Raw genomic sequence first — 15,346 nt, 5'->3', positions numbered from 1 at the left:
TACCAGAAACACAAGGAACTGAAGAATAGATTTAAAGTAACTAAACAATAATGGGTAATTGAATATAGCATCACATTGGGAACATTTTACTGTAGTGGGGTTTTAACTTGAATAAATGTATTTTTATAACTTTTTCTTAAAAGTATTATTTGCAGTTTATATCAGCTGTAGCCTGTCCTTAGCATATTGATTTAGTGAACTCAAAGTAAAATGGCAAGTCTAATGGCCAGGGATAGTAATAATCTGCCTGGATTCAAATATTTCCAAAGTATTTTGAATATATTACTTTACAATTTACATTGGTTAATCATCACATCTTGTTAATAGGCATAATAGTAATTCATAGGCCATGCTTGAATCTGATATATCAAATATAATAAATGCTTAATTGAATACCACATTCCCACCACCACCACTTAGCAAGACTGATTTGCCTTCTCAGTCAGTCTCTCAGGAGGTATGTGTTTGGGAGGGAAGGAGAGGACAAGATTTTGGCGTACTCCAAATCTTTGTGTGTCCCAGGAAAAAGTATGGTGAATCACAGGCTAACTCACAACTCACAGGACCACCTTGGTCTCTATAGACACTCCCTATAATCCAACTGGAGTAGCATTTATCTCCTTGTGTGGTAATGCTGAGGTAATAAGCCATTGCTGGCTATTTGCCTTAGGAGTTTCTACTTAAAAAGAAGCTTACAAGCCCTGGCTGGCGTAGCTCAGTGGATTGAGCGCGGGCTGGGAACCAAAGTGTCCCAAGTTCGATTCCCAGCCAGGGCACATTCCTGGGTTGCAGGCCATAACCCCCAGCAACCGCACATTGATGTTTCTCTCTCTCTCTCTCTCTCTCTCTCTCTCTCTCTCTCTCTCTCTATCTCCCTCCCTCCCCTCTCTAGAAATAAAAATAAATAAAATCTTTAAAAAAAAGAAGCTTACAGTTATGTATGATGAATAAGTCTCAAGAGCTAATATACAGCATGATGACTATAGTTAATAATTTAATTATTGTTACTCATTCCACAAAACACTGCATTTTTTAATTTTATTTTTTAATTTAATTGTTAAAGTGCAGTTTTCTGTCTTTATTCCCATCCCAGCCCGCTCCTCCAGTGCTCCCCCCCTCTCTCGTTTCCACCCACCCCTAGTTTTCGTCCATGTGTCCTTTATACTTGTTCCTGTAAACCCTTCCCCTCTTCCCCTGAAATTCCCTCCCCTCTCCCCTCTGGTCATTTTTATTATAAAAATTTTATTTTCCATAGATTTCTAAATTCTGCTTTTAGGCCCCAACAATGTCCTAGAATTTTTCTTGAATTTCCAGGGGAACTTTGCATCACTTCTCAAATTTCCCACCAAGGAAGGCCCTTTCAATCTGTTGTGTTCAGTAAGGAAACTGGATTGTCTATTGGGGGAATATGCTTTGAATGAAAACCTATCTTGAAGTCTTATATGAATTCTTTGGTGTTGATCAGCATTCCAAGTAGTGCTGATGTATACCTTACTGATATTCCATTTGTTGTTTCCACAGATTTCAGGAAACCTTACTGTGCCTTGGATTACAGGGTGTTCTAGAAAAAGAGCAGTAAGTAATCTTTCATTTAAAGCAACAAATGGGTTTTCCCCTGTTTTGTTAGTAGGAATGCCATTGAGAAAACTGTAATGATATTTGTAAAGTTGGCAAAACTGAACCTCAGTAAGACTGCATTATCTCAAAGATATATTTTGTGATCATATTAATTAAATATACAACAAAAATAACCTTAAATAAGATGCAGTAATCAGTACTCTGAATAATCTTTGAGTAGGTATTTGCAGTTTTAAAAAGCATTCACAGATAATTAATAAAATATTGTACTTTTTCTACATCTAATTAACCCAGTTAATTTGATCATATAATTGAATCATTATTGATATAAACATGTCAGTCAAGGTTAAATAATTTACATTAGTATTAGAACATTTTGGTATTTAGCAGTGATGAATAACTAATATTTTAATAATATTATTTTGTTTTTATGCTAAAACTGTTGTGATGTTTATAATGTTAATATAACAGAACTTCATTAAAATTGTGTTCTCTCAACAAATCCCATTCAGTTGGTCTGTGTAGAACCCATATATCTGCATTTTAACAAGTATCTCAGTAGATTTTGATATAACTGTTCCATAGATAGGAAAAGGATTTTAATCATAAAAAGACTAGTACAGTTTTGGAAATATAACTCAAGTTACTGCATGTCAGATAGGTTTGGGGTTAATAAAACGGAAGCTAGGACTCTAGACAGGATTATGTAGACTGCCTTTCCTTTCTTTTCCACACAAACTAAAACTATATACTGTGAAAGTAATATAGGAGGCCACCAAAGGAGAACTCTGAAGGATGGAAAGAAAGCAACTGGTTAGGGACTCCAAGACTTGGAGGAACTGCATGGTATTTTGCCCCCATGTAACAGCAGAAGGTCACACAAGTTACGCATCCCATAACCCCCAATCTAACATGAGAAGACAACTGGCATAGGCTCATTCCTCCCATTAATGAGATGGAAGTCCGACAGACATGAAGTGAGCTTGGTTACTTCAGCCCAAGGAGATCAACTGGAAACCTCAGTGACAATAAGTGGCCAGGAGAAGTGATTTTTTTTCCATGCTGGGTCTGAACTTCTCCTCACTTACTTGGAGACACCAGGCAGCAACCAACAAAATGCAGCCTGGCCTGGGAAGCTTCTTTGGTTCTGTAGGTCAGAAAATTATCTTTCCCACTTATATAAGTACGTGGCTTAGTTAGTACTAGCAATAAACATCAGGACACCATAACTGTTCAGCCCAGGAAGTGTGTTATTCATCACTGAAGGATGAAGAATCTAATGGAGAATCTATTTTTCCACCTAGAGACACTGATCTGTAGGGTGACACCAATAGGCAGTATCTCTCCACAATAACCCTTCGGCTGGGAAAGGTCCTCTTTCTTCTCTGAATGTAGCACTATGGATCAGTGGAAGCCCAAGTGGCACCATATATACCAAACAAGTTAAAATACCACAAATGTTCTGAAAATAAAAATATCATTTGAACCACTAATTGGCTGTAAAAAAAGAAGGAAATCTTACTCTTTTTGACAGCATGGATGGACCTGGAGAGCATTATGCTAAGTGAAATAAGCCAGTCAGACAGAGAGAAATAAATACCATATGATTTTACTCATATGGGGAATCTAATGAACAAGCTCAACTAACAAGGAAAATTGGGACAGACTCATAGATGGAGAGCAGGATGACGGCTAGTGGGGGGGGGGGCTAGGGAAAGGAGGAATTGAGCAAAGAAGAAAAAGGATTCATAACTGTAGTGATTGCAGGGCAGGAGGGGGATGGGTGGAAGCAGAAAAGGGTATAAGGAGGATAAATAGTGATAGAAAATAAAATAAAAAGTAGACCACAACCTTTGTGCTAAACACAGCTGGGTGATTGCCTGATAAAATAGAAAGATTTAAATGAGAACAGAAATCTTCTGTTATGGCTAAAATGCTGAGGATATCATTAAAAGTCACCTGTAACACCAAGAACCAGGAAAAGCACAGCTTGAATAATGAAAGAAAATCAACAGTAATAAACATTGGAGGTGAATTAGGTAATGGAATTATCTGACAAGGATTTTAGAGCATCCATTATAAAAATGCTTCAACAAGCAATTACAAATTATTTTTAAACAAATAAAAATCTCAAAAGAGCAATCAAAATGATAAAAGAACCAAATTAGAATTATATAACTAAAAAGTACAATAACTGATTTTTTAAAATTTCTCTATTGCTCGATATTTGAGTGGTGATAAAAAAAAAAAAGAATCAGTGAACTTGAGGACAGATTGATAGAATTGACCCAATTGGGACAGCATTGAGAAAATACTGCAAAACAATAAATAGCAACTCAGAATCCTGTGTGGCAATAAGATACCATTCAATATTTGCATTTGCATCATTGGAGCCCCATAAAAAGAAAAGACAGAGAATGGGACTAAAAAAGTATTTAAAGAAATAATGTCTGAACACATCAAATTTGGGGAAAAATAACATAAACCTGCAGGTTCAGGAAGCTTAGTGAAATCTAAGAAAGATAAATGCAAATAAACCCACACCCAGATGCATCATAATTAAACTCCTGTAAACTAAACACAAGGAAGTATCTTTAAATAAGCCAGAGAGAAATGATGTATTATCTATAGGAAAATGCCAATTTAGACATCAGTAGTGGATTTTTCATCTGAAGTGTTGGAGGGAAAAAGGCCAATATTTTTCACATGTTTAAAGAAAACAACTTTCAACCAATAATTCTCGATGTCAAAACTATCCTTCAAGAATTAAGGAAAAATAAAGATATTGCTAAATGAAAGAAAACTAAAAGAATTTATTGATAACTGAACTACTGCATATCAGGCATCTGTATCAGCTATCTATTGCTGCTTAACACATCATCATGATTTTAGCAGCTTAAAATAACATCCATTTATTATCTCACAGTTTATTTGGGTTAGGAATCCAGGCATGGTTTAGCTGGATTTCCTGCTTAGGGTCTCACAATGATGCAATCAGGGTGTTGGCTGGGCTATATTCACATATGGAAGGTTGAATGAGGATGAATACACTTACAAACTGACTCAGGTTGTTGAAACATTTTATTTCCTGTGGCTGTAAGACTGAGGTCCTGTCTTCTCATTTTCTGTTAGCTGACTCATCTCCTAGAAGAGGCTGCCCACACTTCTAGGGTCTAGAGGCCCTCTTTAATTTCTAGGGGCCACCCACAAGTTCCAAATGCCTCACACAGTTTATTGACATAGGCTTTTTAAAAAACTAGTCACTTTTTCAAGTCACTGGAAGAGTCTCTAGACTGACTCTACTAACAAGAAAAGTGTTTTATAGGAATTCTGGCCAAGATGGAGGCATAGGTAGAAACCCTTCACTTCCTCACACAACCAAAAGGAGGATAACAACCAATCTAAAATCAATAAACAACCAGAAGTGCCAGAAAATCAAGCTGCATGGAACTCCAACAATTCCAATTCATGGAATTAAAGAAACAGTCAAACAGAAGCACCAGACCAGTAAGGTGACAGATAGAGAGAAACTGCAGTGAGGTGGCAGACCATGGGGGTGGGGCTGGCTGTGGTGAGGTAGCAGGCTGCGCAGGGGGAGCTGACTTAAAGGGAAACTGAGACTCAGAGGTAGCTGTGGACCAAGGTGGATGCCACAGTGGGAGAAACTCCCAGTCTCCCATGAGAGTTCAATGAAAAATGCGCTAGAGATGGCAGGTGAGCTGCATTGTTCCCTCTCTGGCCCCATGCCCATAGGCAGCGCTGCAGGGCAGCGAGGAGGGTTGCCCTGCCCTGGTGAATACCTAAGGCCCTGGCCCCTTACAACTTAACAGGGGCCCCAAACAAAGAAATAAGACCAAAATGAAAGGACAGAACAAAACCTCAGAAAGAGAGCTAAGTGATGAGGATATAGCCAACTTATCTGATGGAGAATTTAAAGCCCTGGTAATCAAAATGCTCACAGAACTGATTGAGCTTGGTCAAAAAATGAAAGAACAAATGAAAGATACCCAAATTGAAATAAAGCAAAATGTTCAGGGAACCAACAGTGACAGGAAGGAAACCAGGACTCAAATCACTGATTTGGAACAAAAGGAAGAAATAAACATCCAACTGGAACAGAATGAAAAAACAAGAATTCACAAAAGTGAAGAGAGAGTTACAAACCTCTGAGACAACCTGAAATGTTCCAATATCTCAATTACAGGGGTGCCAGAAGGAGAAGAACAACAGCAAGAAATTGAAAACTTATTTGAACAATAATGAAGGAAAACTTCCCCAATCTGAAGGAAATAGATTTCCAGGAAGTCCAGGAAGCCCAGAGAATCCCAAAGAAGTTGGACCCAAAGAGGAACACACCAATGTACATTATCATTAAGTTACCCAAGAATAAAGACAAAGAGAGAATCTTAAAATCAGCAAGAGGAATGGAAAGAGTTACCTACAAAGGAGTGCCCATAACACTATCAGCTGATTTCTCAAAACCAACCTTACAGGCAAGAAGGGGCACTTCTTTCCAAGAAGTATTTAAAGTCATGAAAAGCAAGGATCTACATCCAAGAATACTCTACTCAGCAAAGCTATCATTAGAATGGAAGGGCAGATAAAGTGCTTCCCAGATAAGGTCAAGTTAAAGGAGTTCATCATCACCAAGCGATTATTATATGAAATGTTAAAGGGACTTAGAAAAGGCAAATCAAAAATATGATCAGTAAAATGACAATAAACTCACGACTATCAACAAATGAACCTAAAAAAATAAAAGAAAGAAAAACAGTTGAAAACAAAAACTAAAAAAACAACTAGAACAGGAACAGAATCAGAGACATGGACATCATATGGATGGTTTTCAGTGGGGAGAGGGAGGGGAGTAATGGGGGAAGTACAGGAAAGAAGAAACATAAATGGTAGGTATTAAATAGATGGGGAGAGGCAAAAATAGTACAGTAAACAGAGAACACTAAGAACTTATATGTACAACCCATGGACATGAACTAAGGGGTGGTGCTGGAGGGTTGAGGGTGCAGGGTGAGGGGCAGTAAAGGGGAGGAAATTGGGAAAACTGTAATAGCATAAAATATAATTTTTAAAAAGTCTTTTATAATGTAACATAATCACAAGGGTAACACCTCATCATCTTTGTTATATTCTGTTGGTTAAAAGCAAGTCATAGGTCCCATCATACTCAGAAGGAAGGGATTATTTACATAAGAACATCAAAGCCAGGTGGTGGGATAATGAGTTTCCACCTCAGTGACTGACTACCCCAGCAGTGGGTGACAGTAATGCTAGTACTGCCTTGAGGATGTTGTGAGACTATGGTGCAGAGAAAAGAAGCCCAGGTAGGGCCTGGGAATGCTCTTTGAGTTGAGGGAATGGAGCTAAGAGTCCAGGGAGAATAAGATGATTAGAGTTTCCAGGAGAGCATATTGGAGAAGCAAGCACTATGCAGAAAAAGAACACAGGAAGTCTGCAAAAGGTTATCCTTGAAAGTCAGCTGAGTATAGAGAACCCATGTGTATGGAGAAACTATGTCTGAAAAACAGTAGAAATAACTGTACTCATATGGACCTGTTCCAACCAAGTGGAAAGAAAAATTTTATAGTTTATGGGTCATTGTATAAAATACACAGGAAGTTTACTACAGATTAAATACTGTTCTTATTGTGCCTAACAAATCCAAATCTTAAAAGCAAGTTCACAAAGGATCACTCAGTTCCTTAATAACCTATTGGGATCCCAGAACAAAGCTAAATCTTAATTGTAAGAACATATAACAAGGTAAAATGTATAGTACCTGTCATCCATCAAAAATTACTACAGTGTAAAGAAGGAAAATATGACCAGTGATGTGGAGCAAATCATCAAATGAAAATGACCAGAACTGACACATATGTTAGTTTTAGCAGAAGAAACTATTAAAACCATTATTATGACTGCATTTTATTTTATTTTATTTTAACATTTTATTTCTTTATGTTTAGAGAGAGAAAGGGTGGGAGGAAAAGGAGAGAAACATCAATGTGTGGTTGCCTCTCATGCGCCCCCTACTGGGGACCTGGCCAGCATCCCAGGCATGTGCCCTGACTGGGAATTGAACTGGTGACCCTTCCCTTTTTAGTTTGGCACTCAATGCATTGAGGCACACTAGTCAGGGTTATGGTTGTGTTCTAGATGTTTTAAAACTTAAGTGGCAACATGGAAAATATAAAGAGACATAAATAACTTATAGAGTTGAAAACTGCAATGTCTTTGGAGGAAACACAGTGGAAGGTACTAATGGAATATTACTGTTGCAAAAGAAAAGATTAGTGAACTTGAAGGCATAGCAATATAATATATCCAAAGTGAGAAAAAGAAAAAATAACACAAAAAGGGCATCAGTGAGCTGTAGAAGAATTTCAAGTGACCTAATATGTGTGTGTGTGTGTGTGTGTGTGTGTGTGTGTAATTAAAGCATCTAAAAGCATTTGAGGAGGGAGGACAAAAATATTTGAATAAAAATAATGTATTAAAATATTCAAATTTGATGAACCTATAAACATACGGATAGAAGAAGCTCTATGAAACTCAAGTACAAGAACAAAAAAAGTACTTCATAATAATTTTAAAATGTTCAATACTCTTGATTTAGAAAAAACTTTAAAGCATCTTGATAATATATATGTTATAAACAGAGAAGCAAAGTTAAGGATGACATCAGGTTTTTCATCAGAAAAAATACAAGTGAAAAGACAGTGGCACAATATCATTAAAGTACTGAAGAAAAACCATCAACCTGACTGTTATGCTCAACTACAATATTGTTCAAAATTTACCATGAAATAAAGACTTTCTAAGATATATACAAAGTGAAATAATTCATATTCAGCAAACTCACACATAAATGTTAAAGAATTTCCTTCATGCAAAAGAAATATGGTACTGCATCAAAACTTGGATCTACACAAAAGAACAAAGAGCACTGGAAAAGTTAACCACATGGGTAAATATTTTTTCACGTATTTAAAAATAATTGACTGCTGAATGAAATAATCACGATATAATATGAGACTAAGAGCATAAATATAAGTAAAATATATGATAACAAATCAATAAAGGCTGGGAGGAAAGAAAAGGAAATACACTACTATAAGGTTCTTAAACTAGTAACATGAAGTAGTTAATCATGTTAAGGTAAAATGTTAAAGATGTATATTATAAACCCTAAAGCAGTAGTTCTGATCTAGAGACGATTTTGCCATACAGGGAACATTTAGCAATGTCTGGATACATTTTTGCTTGTCACAACTTGGAGACGTATAAGGGGCATCTACCGGCAGAGACCACAGATGCCATTAAGCATTCTTTGATGCATAGGACTGACTCTGACAACAAATAATTACCCAGCCTAAAAATGTCAATAATGCTGCTGTTGAGAAACCTTACCCTAAAGCAACTAGTACAACCACCAAACAAAGAGATATAGCTAATAAGCCAAAAAGTAAACAGATAAAATTAAATAATAAAAGTAATTCCATACTTGTTTTTAAAAAGTAATAAAAAATAGTAAGGAAAAATGAAGAATAAATGCTGAAAAGGGAAAACAAATAACAAGATGATAGACAAACCTATCTCTGTTAATAATCACATTCACTGTAAATGACTCAAACATGTTAATTAAATGTCATAGTCAAATCAGATTAAAAAATAGAAGACCCAACTGTATACTGCCCACAAGAAAGATACACACTTTGTAAATATACAGATAAGTTAAATGGCTATATTGCTAACAGAGGAAGTTAATATCAGAGCAAAGATTATTAACAGGAATAAAGAAGGTCATTTGTTATTGACAAGTCAATCTATCAAAAGGACATAACAGTTGTAATTATTTATGCACCTTATAACAGAGCTTCAAAATATAAGAAGCCCAAACTAATAGAACTATAAGGAGAAATAGACAAATTACCAAGTATACTTAGAGCTTTCAGTACCCTTCTCTCAAAAATTTATAGAAAAAATACACAGGAATCAGAAGATGTGGATGACATTATTAAGCTCCTTGACCTAATTGACAATTATGGAGCTATCTGACCAGCAATAGCAATCATGAGCAGGTGTACTCATTATGTTTTCCAAAATAAATTAACTTTGAGCCACACAAAATAGTTTTAATAAATTTCAAGTTTAAAGTTATTCAAAATATGTTATTTGACCACAAAGGAAGTAAACTAGGAACCAGAAACAGAAAGATTTCCAAAAAGCATTTATTTTTTAAAATTTTATTTATTTTTAGAGAGAGGAGAAGGAAGGGAGAAAGAGAGGGAGAGAAATATCAATGTGTGGTTACCTCTTGCACACCCCCTACCGGGGACCTGGCCCACAATGCAGGCACGTGCCCTGACTGGGAATCGAACTGGTGACCCTTTGGTTCACAGGCTGGCACTCAATCCAGTGAGCCACACCAGCCCTAGGACAGCACATTTCTAAGTAATCAATGAATAAATGAAAATAAAAGATAAACTAGAAAGTACCATTAGCTGAATAAAAATGAAAACAGATCATTTCAAAATTTTGTGAAAGCAGTAATTATGGGTAACTATATAGCACTAAATGACCGTATCAGAAAAAGAGTAATACAAAAAAAAAAAAACGTTTCCAATCAGTGACTTCAGCTTCAATTGCAAATGAATGTATACAAAGCAAAACAACACAGTGGTTATCAATGAAATAAAAAACATAAATAGATTAGAGAAAAATAGAAATCATAAGATGATTTTTAAAAATCAACAAAATTGATAAACCAGCTATGACCTGTGTAGCTCAACTGGTTGGGCATCATCCTGCAAAGTGAAAGGTTGCTTGTTCAATTCTCAGGAAAGGCACATGCCAGGGTTGTGGTTTGGTCCCCAATCAGTGCGTGTACCAGAGGCATCCAAAAAATGTTTCTCTCTCACATTGGTGTTTCTCTGCCTTTCTTTCTCCCTCCATTACCTTCTCTCTAAAATCAATAAATAAAATCTTTTAAAAAAATGATAAACCAAACTGTTCCGAACAAAAAGTTAAAAGATTTATAAATTATCAATATCAGAAATGAGAATGGTGGCATCACTGTAGTTTCTAATGACAGTAAAAGCACAAGGTAATATTATGAACAAGTGCATTGAAATAAATTAAAGAATGTAGACAAATTTAAAAATTGTCAGAGACACAAAAACCTAAAAATGCTTATAAAACAAGAAATACATAATTGCAATATTATATATATTTAAAAAATCAAAGTTAAAAATGTTCTCATAAAGAAAAGCTCAAGTGGTGAATTCTACCAAACATTTAAGACACAACGACAATTTTATACAAACTATTTCAGAAAATTAAAAAGAAAAATACTTCCAGCTGATTCTATAAACCCAGCATTATGCTGACTCCCAAATTAGGCAAAGATGTTACAATTAAGGAAAATAATAGACTGTTATATCTCATGAACATTGATGTAAAATCCTTAACAAAAGTTGAGCAAATCAGACTTCCAGCCAAGATGGAGGTGTAGGTAAATCCACTGTGCCTCCTTGCACAACCAAAAGAAGAATAACAAATTTAAAAACAAAAACAAAAAAAATAACCAGAACTGCCAGGAAATCAAACTGTATGGAAGTCTGAGAACCAGAGTTAAAGAAGAAACAGTCATCCAGACCAGTAGAAGGGGCATAGATGGGCAGCCAGACTACAAGCCTGCTTTAACATTTAAAAAGTCAATGTAATCATGATCTTACCAAACTAAAACTAAATGAAAAATCATGTGATCATGTGAATACATGCAGGAAGATAATTTGACAAAATTTAAGATCCATTCTTGACAAACACATAGAAAACTAGAAGTAGAGGGGAACTTCCTCAATTTTTAAAATGCATGTGCAAAAACCGATACTTAACATCATTCTTAATTGTGAAAGACTGAGTGTCTTTCCACAAGGTCAGGTACAATACACGGATGCCCCCTCTCACCAACATTGCATTGGAGGCTCTAGACAGTGCTGTAAGGCAAGAAAAAAATGTTGCCCAAGTTGCAAATGAAAATATCTTTATCACCAGATATCATTTATATAGAAAATACAATATATTTCATGAAAAAAGCAATTAGAATGAATAAGTGACTTTAGCAAGATTACAGGATACAAGATCAATATACAAAAATTATTGTATGTCTACATACTAGTAACAAATGATCAGAAACTAAAAATTTAACAATACCTTTAAAAGAATATAATATGAAATAGTGAGGCACAAACCTGACAAAGTTATGCTAAACCTACACATTGCAAAGTACATACTGGCATATTCTTAGTGGGTTCTGGCTAAGGGGCATTTACACTGGGAAGATTTTCTTTGAAAGTGGATGGAAAAAATTTGACAGGCAGCCGTTATATTTCATTTTGTGGGTAGAGTGTGCTTCCAGAAGAAGCTAGTTAGTGACCAACATGGTCATTGATCACAACGGCATTTTATATTTGATTATATGATTATTTCATTAATAATTATCATCCTATTAAATCTAAAGTGTTAGTTCCATGAAAGCAAGGAAAATATCTAAATATCTGTTTTTTTCTTACCATTGCATCCTTAAAATCAACCACAATGTGGACCAGTGTAGTACAATAAAAATATAATATGAGCCACATATATAGGCTTACATATTCTAGTAGCAACATTAGTGAAAAGCTGCCAGTAAAATTAATTTTAATGATATACATTAACTCAACATATCCAAAATCTATCATTTGAATGTGTAATTAGTACAAAAATTATTAAGATATTTTACATGTTCCCTTTTTACCATTACAACCTTTAAATCAGCATGTATTTCATACTTACAACACATATCAATTCAATTGCTAAATTTTTATCACACAAACTTGATCTACATATAAATTTCACAGGATTTACAGTTGAAAAAGTAGATTTAAATACCCAGCTTTTTTTTTTTATATTCCATGTCACTGTACAAAGTGACTGTGACATTACTGACTATATTCCCTATGGTATACTTTACATCTTCATGATTTATGTTATAAGTTTGTACCTCTTAATCTCCTTCACCATTTTACCTGTCTCCTCACTGCTAAACCCTCTGGAAATTATCATTTGTTTTCTGTATCTAAGAGTCTGTTTGTTTAGTTTTTTAGATTCCATATATAAGTAAAATCATATGTAATTTGCCTTTCTCTGATACATTTCACTTAGCATAATACCCTCAAGCTATATCCATGTTGTCACAAATAGCAAGGTTTTATTCTTTTTTTGGCAGAGCAATATTTCATTATGTAGATAAACATATTGCTTCCATATACTGGCTATTGCAAATAATGCTTCAGTGAACATAGTATTGCATATATCTTTTCAAATTAGTGTTTTGTTTTCTTCAGATAAGTGCCCAAAGGTGGAATTACTGGGTCCTTTTTTGTCTCTTGTTATAGCCTTTGTTTGAAGTCTGTTTTGTCTGGGCCCTGGCCTGGTTGCAGTGTCATACCCTACACCAAAATGTTGTGGGTTTGATCCCCAGTCAGGGTGCATACAACAGTTAACCAATCGATGTTTTTCTCTCTCACATCAATGTCCCTCTCTCTTGCTCTCTCACTCTCCCCCAACTTCTTCTCTCACTAAAATAAAAAAAAAAAAAACATATCCTTGGATGAAGATTAAAAATATAATAATAAAAATAAATTCTATTTTCTCTGGTATAAGTATTGCTGTCCTAGCGTTTTGTTTTGTTTTGTGTCTATTTTCATGAAATATTTTTTCCATCTCTTTCAGTCTTTGTTTATCTTTTAATCTGAAATGAATCTTATATAGGCAGCATATGTAAGGGTCCTGTTTTTTTATCCCTTCAGCCACCATATGTCTTTTGAATGGAGCTCTTAATTCATTTATATTTAAAGTAATTATTGATAGCTATGTAATTATTGTCATTTTAATTGTTTTCATACTAGCTTTATAAGTGGTCGGTCTACTGACCTTTACTATATGTTTGCATTTACTAGTGAGATTTTTGTTTCCTTATTTTCTTATTTCTGATTTTGGCCTTTTCTTTTTTGTTTAAAAATCCCCTTTAATATTTCTTGTAAAGCTGGGTTAGTGGTGATGAATTCTTTTAGCTTTTGTTTGTCTGGGAAAATATTGATCTCTCCTTCAATTCTGAATAACTTTGCTAGGTACAGTATTCTTTGTTGTGTTTTGTTTTTTTTTTTCCTCTTCATCATGTTGAATATATTGTGTTGCTCTTTTCTGGTTTTCAAAGTTTCGGTTGAAAAATTAGCTGTTAGTCTTATGGGCATTCCCTTGTGTGTATCTAGTTATTTTTTTCTTGCTGATTTTTAAGATTCTCTCTTTAAATTTTAACAGTTTATTAGGATGTGTCTTAGTATGGGTCTCTTTGTTTATCTAGTTTGAGACTCTCTGTTTCCTAGACATAGGGAAGTACATAGGTTTTCTAATAATTGAATTGAGTGCTATTTTTTAAAGTTTTTTGAGGTATAATTAACATAAAATAAATTGCCCATGTTTAAAATGTGCAATTTGATGTTTTGACATGTGTTTACACACAAGAGCCCATTTTTGGGTAAACATGCCTATCTTCCCAAAAGTTTCTGAATGCCCCCTTTCAATTTCCCTATTTTTTCCCTCCTAACCATATGATGCAACCACTGAGTTGCTTCCTGTCACTAGTTTGCATTTTCAATAGTGTTATATAGTTGGAAGCATCTAATGTATACTCTCTTTTTAACCTGCTTTCTTGTATTCAGCCTGATTATTCTGAGATTCATGCACATTGATGTGTACATGAATAGTTCATTTTTTGTTGTTGTTGGGTAGTATGTCCCTATAAGAATAAAAACAATTTGTTTACCCATTTACCTCTTAATGGACATCATTTTGTTTCCAGATTTTGGCTATTACAAATAAAGCTGCTATAAACATTCATGTACAAGTGTTTGTATGGACATCTGCTATTATTCTTGGGTAAATACTTACCAGTAAAATAACTGGATCATGGGGTGGGTATATGCTTAACTTTTTAAGAAACTGTCTTAGCCCTGGCTGGCGTAGCTCAGTGGATTGAGCGTGGGCTGCAAACCAAAGTGTCATGGGTTCAATTCTGTCAGGGCACATGCCTGGGTTGCAGGCCACGGCCCCCAGCAACCGTACACATGTTTCTCTCTCTCTCTCTCTCTCTCTCTCTCTCTCTCTCTCTCTCTTTCTCTCTATTTCTCCCTCCCTTCCCTCTCTAAAAAATAAATAAATAAAATCTTAAAAAAAAAAAGAAACTGTCTTAAAGGGTCCAGGCACAAACTAACTTGGATGCATTCTAGCATGAGGGCAGGAGACTGGAAGGCATCAGAGACATATGAGGAGGAACTGAATTGTTCAGCATCAGGGTGAGAGCTAGGGTAAAGCTTTCTCCCAGAAAAAGTACTGGCAAAGGCCATTGTTCTTTCTGTAGTCCTACCTTACAGAGCCAGCAGGGAGGCACCATATCTGAGACTCCATTAACCTGGATTACACTGTTTGTCCCACCCTGGTGATTCCCTGAAGCCCTGCCCCACTCAACTTTTGGGCCCACCCAAGCTATTTCCAGTGGCTTTTTCAGATGAATGGCTTTTCTTAGCTCATGCTTCAGATTTTCCTAAATTATCTCAAGCAAGCAGTATGTGGCTTTAGTGAGCCCTGTATTTCTCACTATGTTGTTCCAGGCCTGCCACTAGCAGCAGCCAGTCTTGGTTCACAACTTAAC

The 15,346-nt window shown here is 35.4% G+C and overlaps 1 protein-coding gene across 2 annotated transcripts in view; it reads left to right on the top strand.

Annotated features, from left to right (window-relative positions):
• The window catches only part of HDX (highly divergent homeobox), a 119,609-nt gene that overhangs the window by 37,870 nt on the left and 66,393 nt on the right, over positions 1–15,346 (top strand). For both annotated transcript variants that reach the window (XM_036016491.1, XM_028522727.2), the window contains exon 4: positions 1,522–1,575. In XM_036016491.1, coding sequence (XP_035872384.1) covers positions 1,522–1,575 — 54 coding nt within the window. The remainder of the gene's footprint in view (positions 1–1,521; positions 1,576–15,346) is intronic.

Source organism: Phyllostomus discolor, chromosome X (assembly GCF_004126475.2).
Source record: "Phyllostomus discolor isolate MPI-MPIP mPhyDis1 chromosome X, mPhyDis1.pri.v3, whole genome shotgun sequence".
In the NCBI taxonomy this organism is placed as follows: Eukaryota; Metazoa; Chordata; class Mammalia; order Chiroptera; family Phyllostomidae; genus Phyllostomus; species Phyllostomus discolor.
The sequence above is the reverse complement of the archived record's forward strand: the minus strand, read 5'-3'. Positions and strand labels throughout refer to the sequence as shown.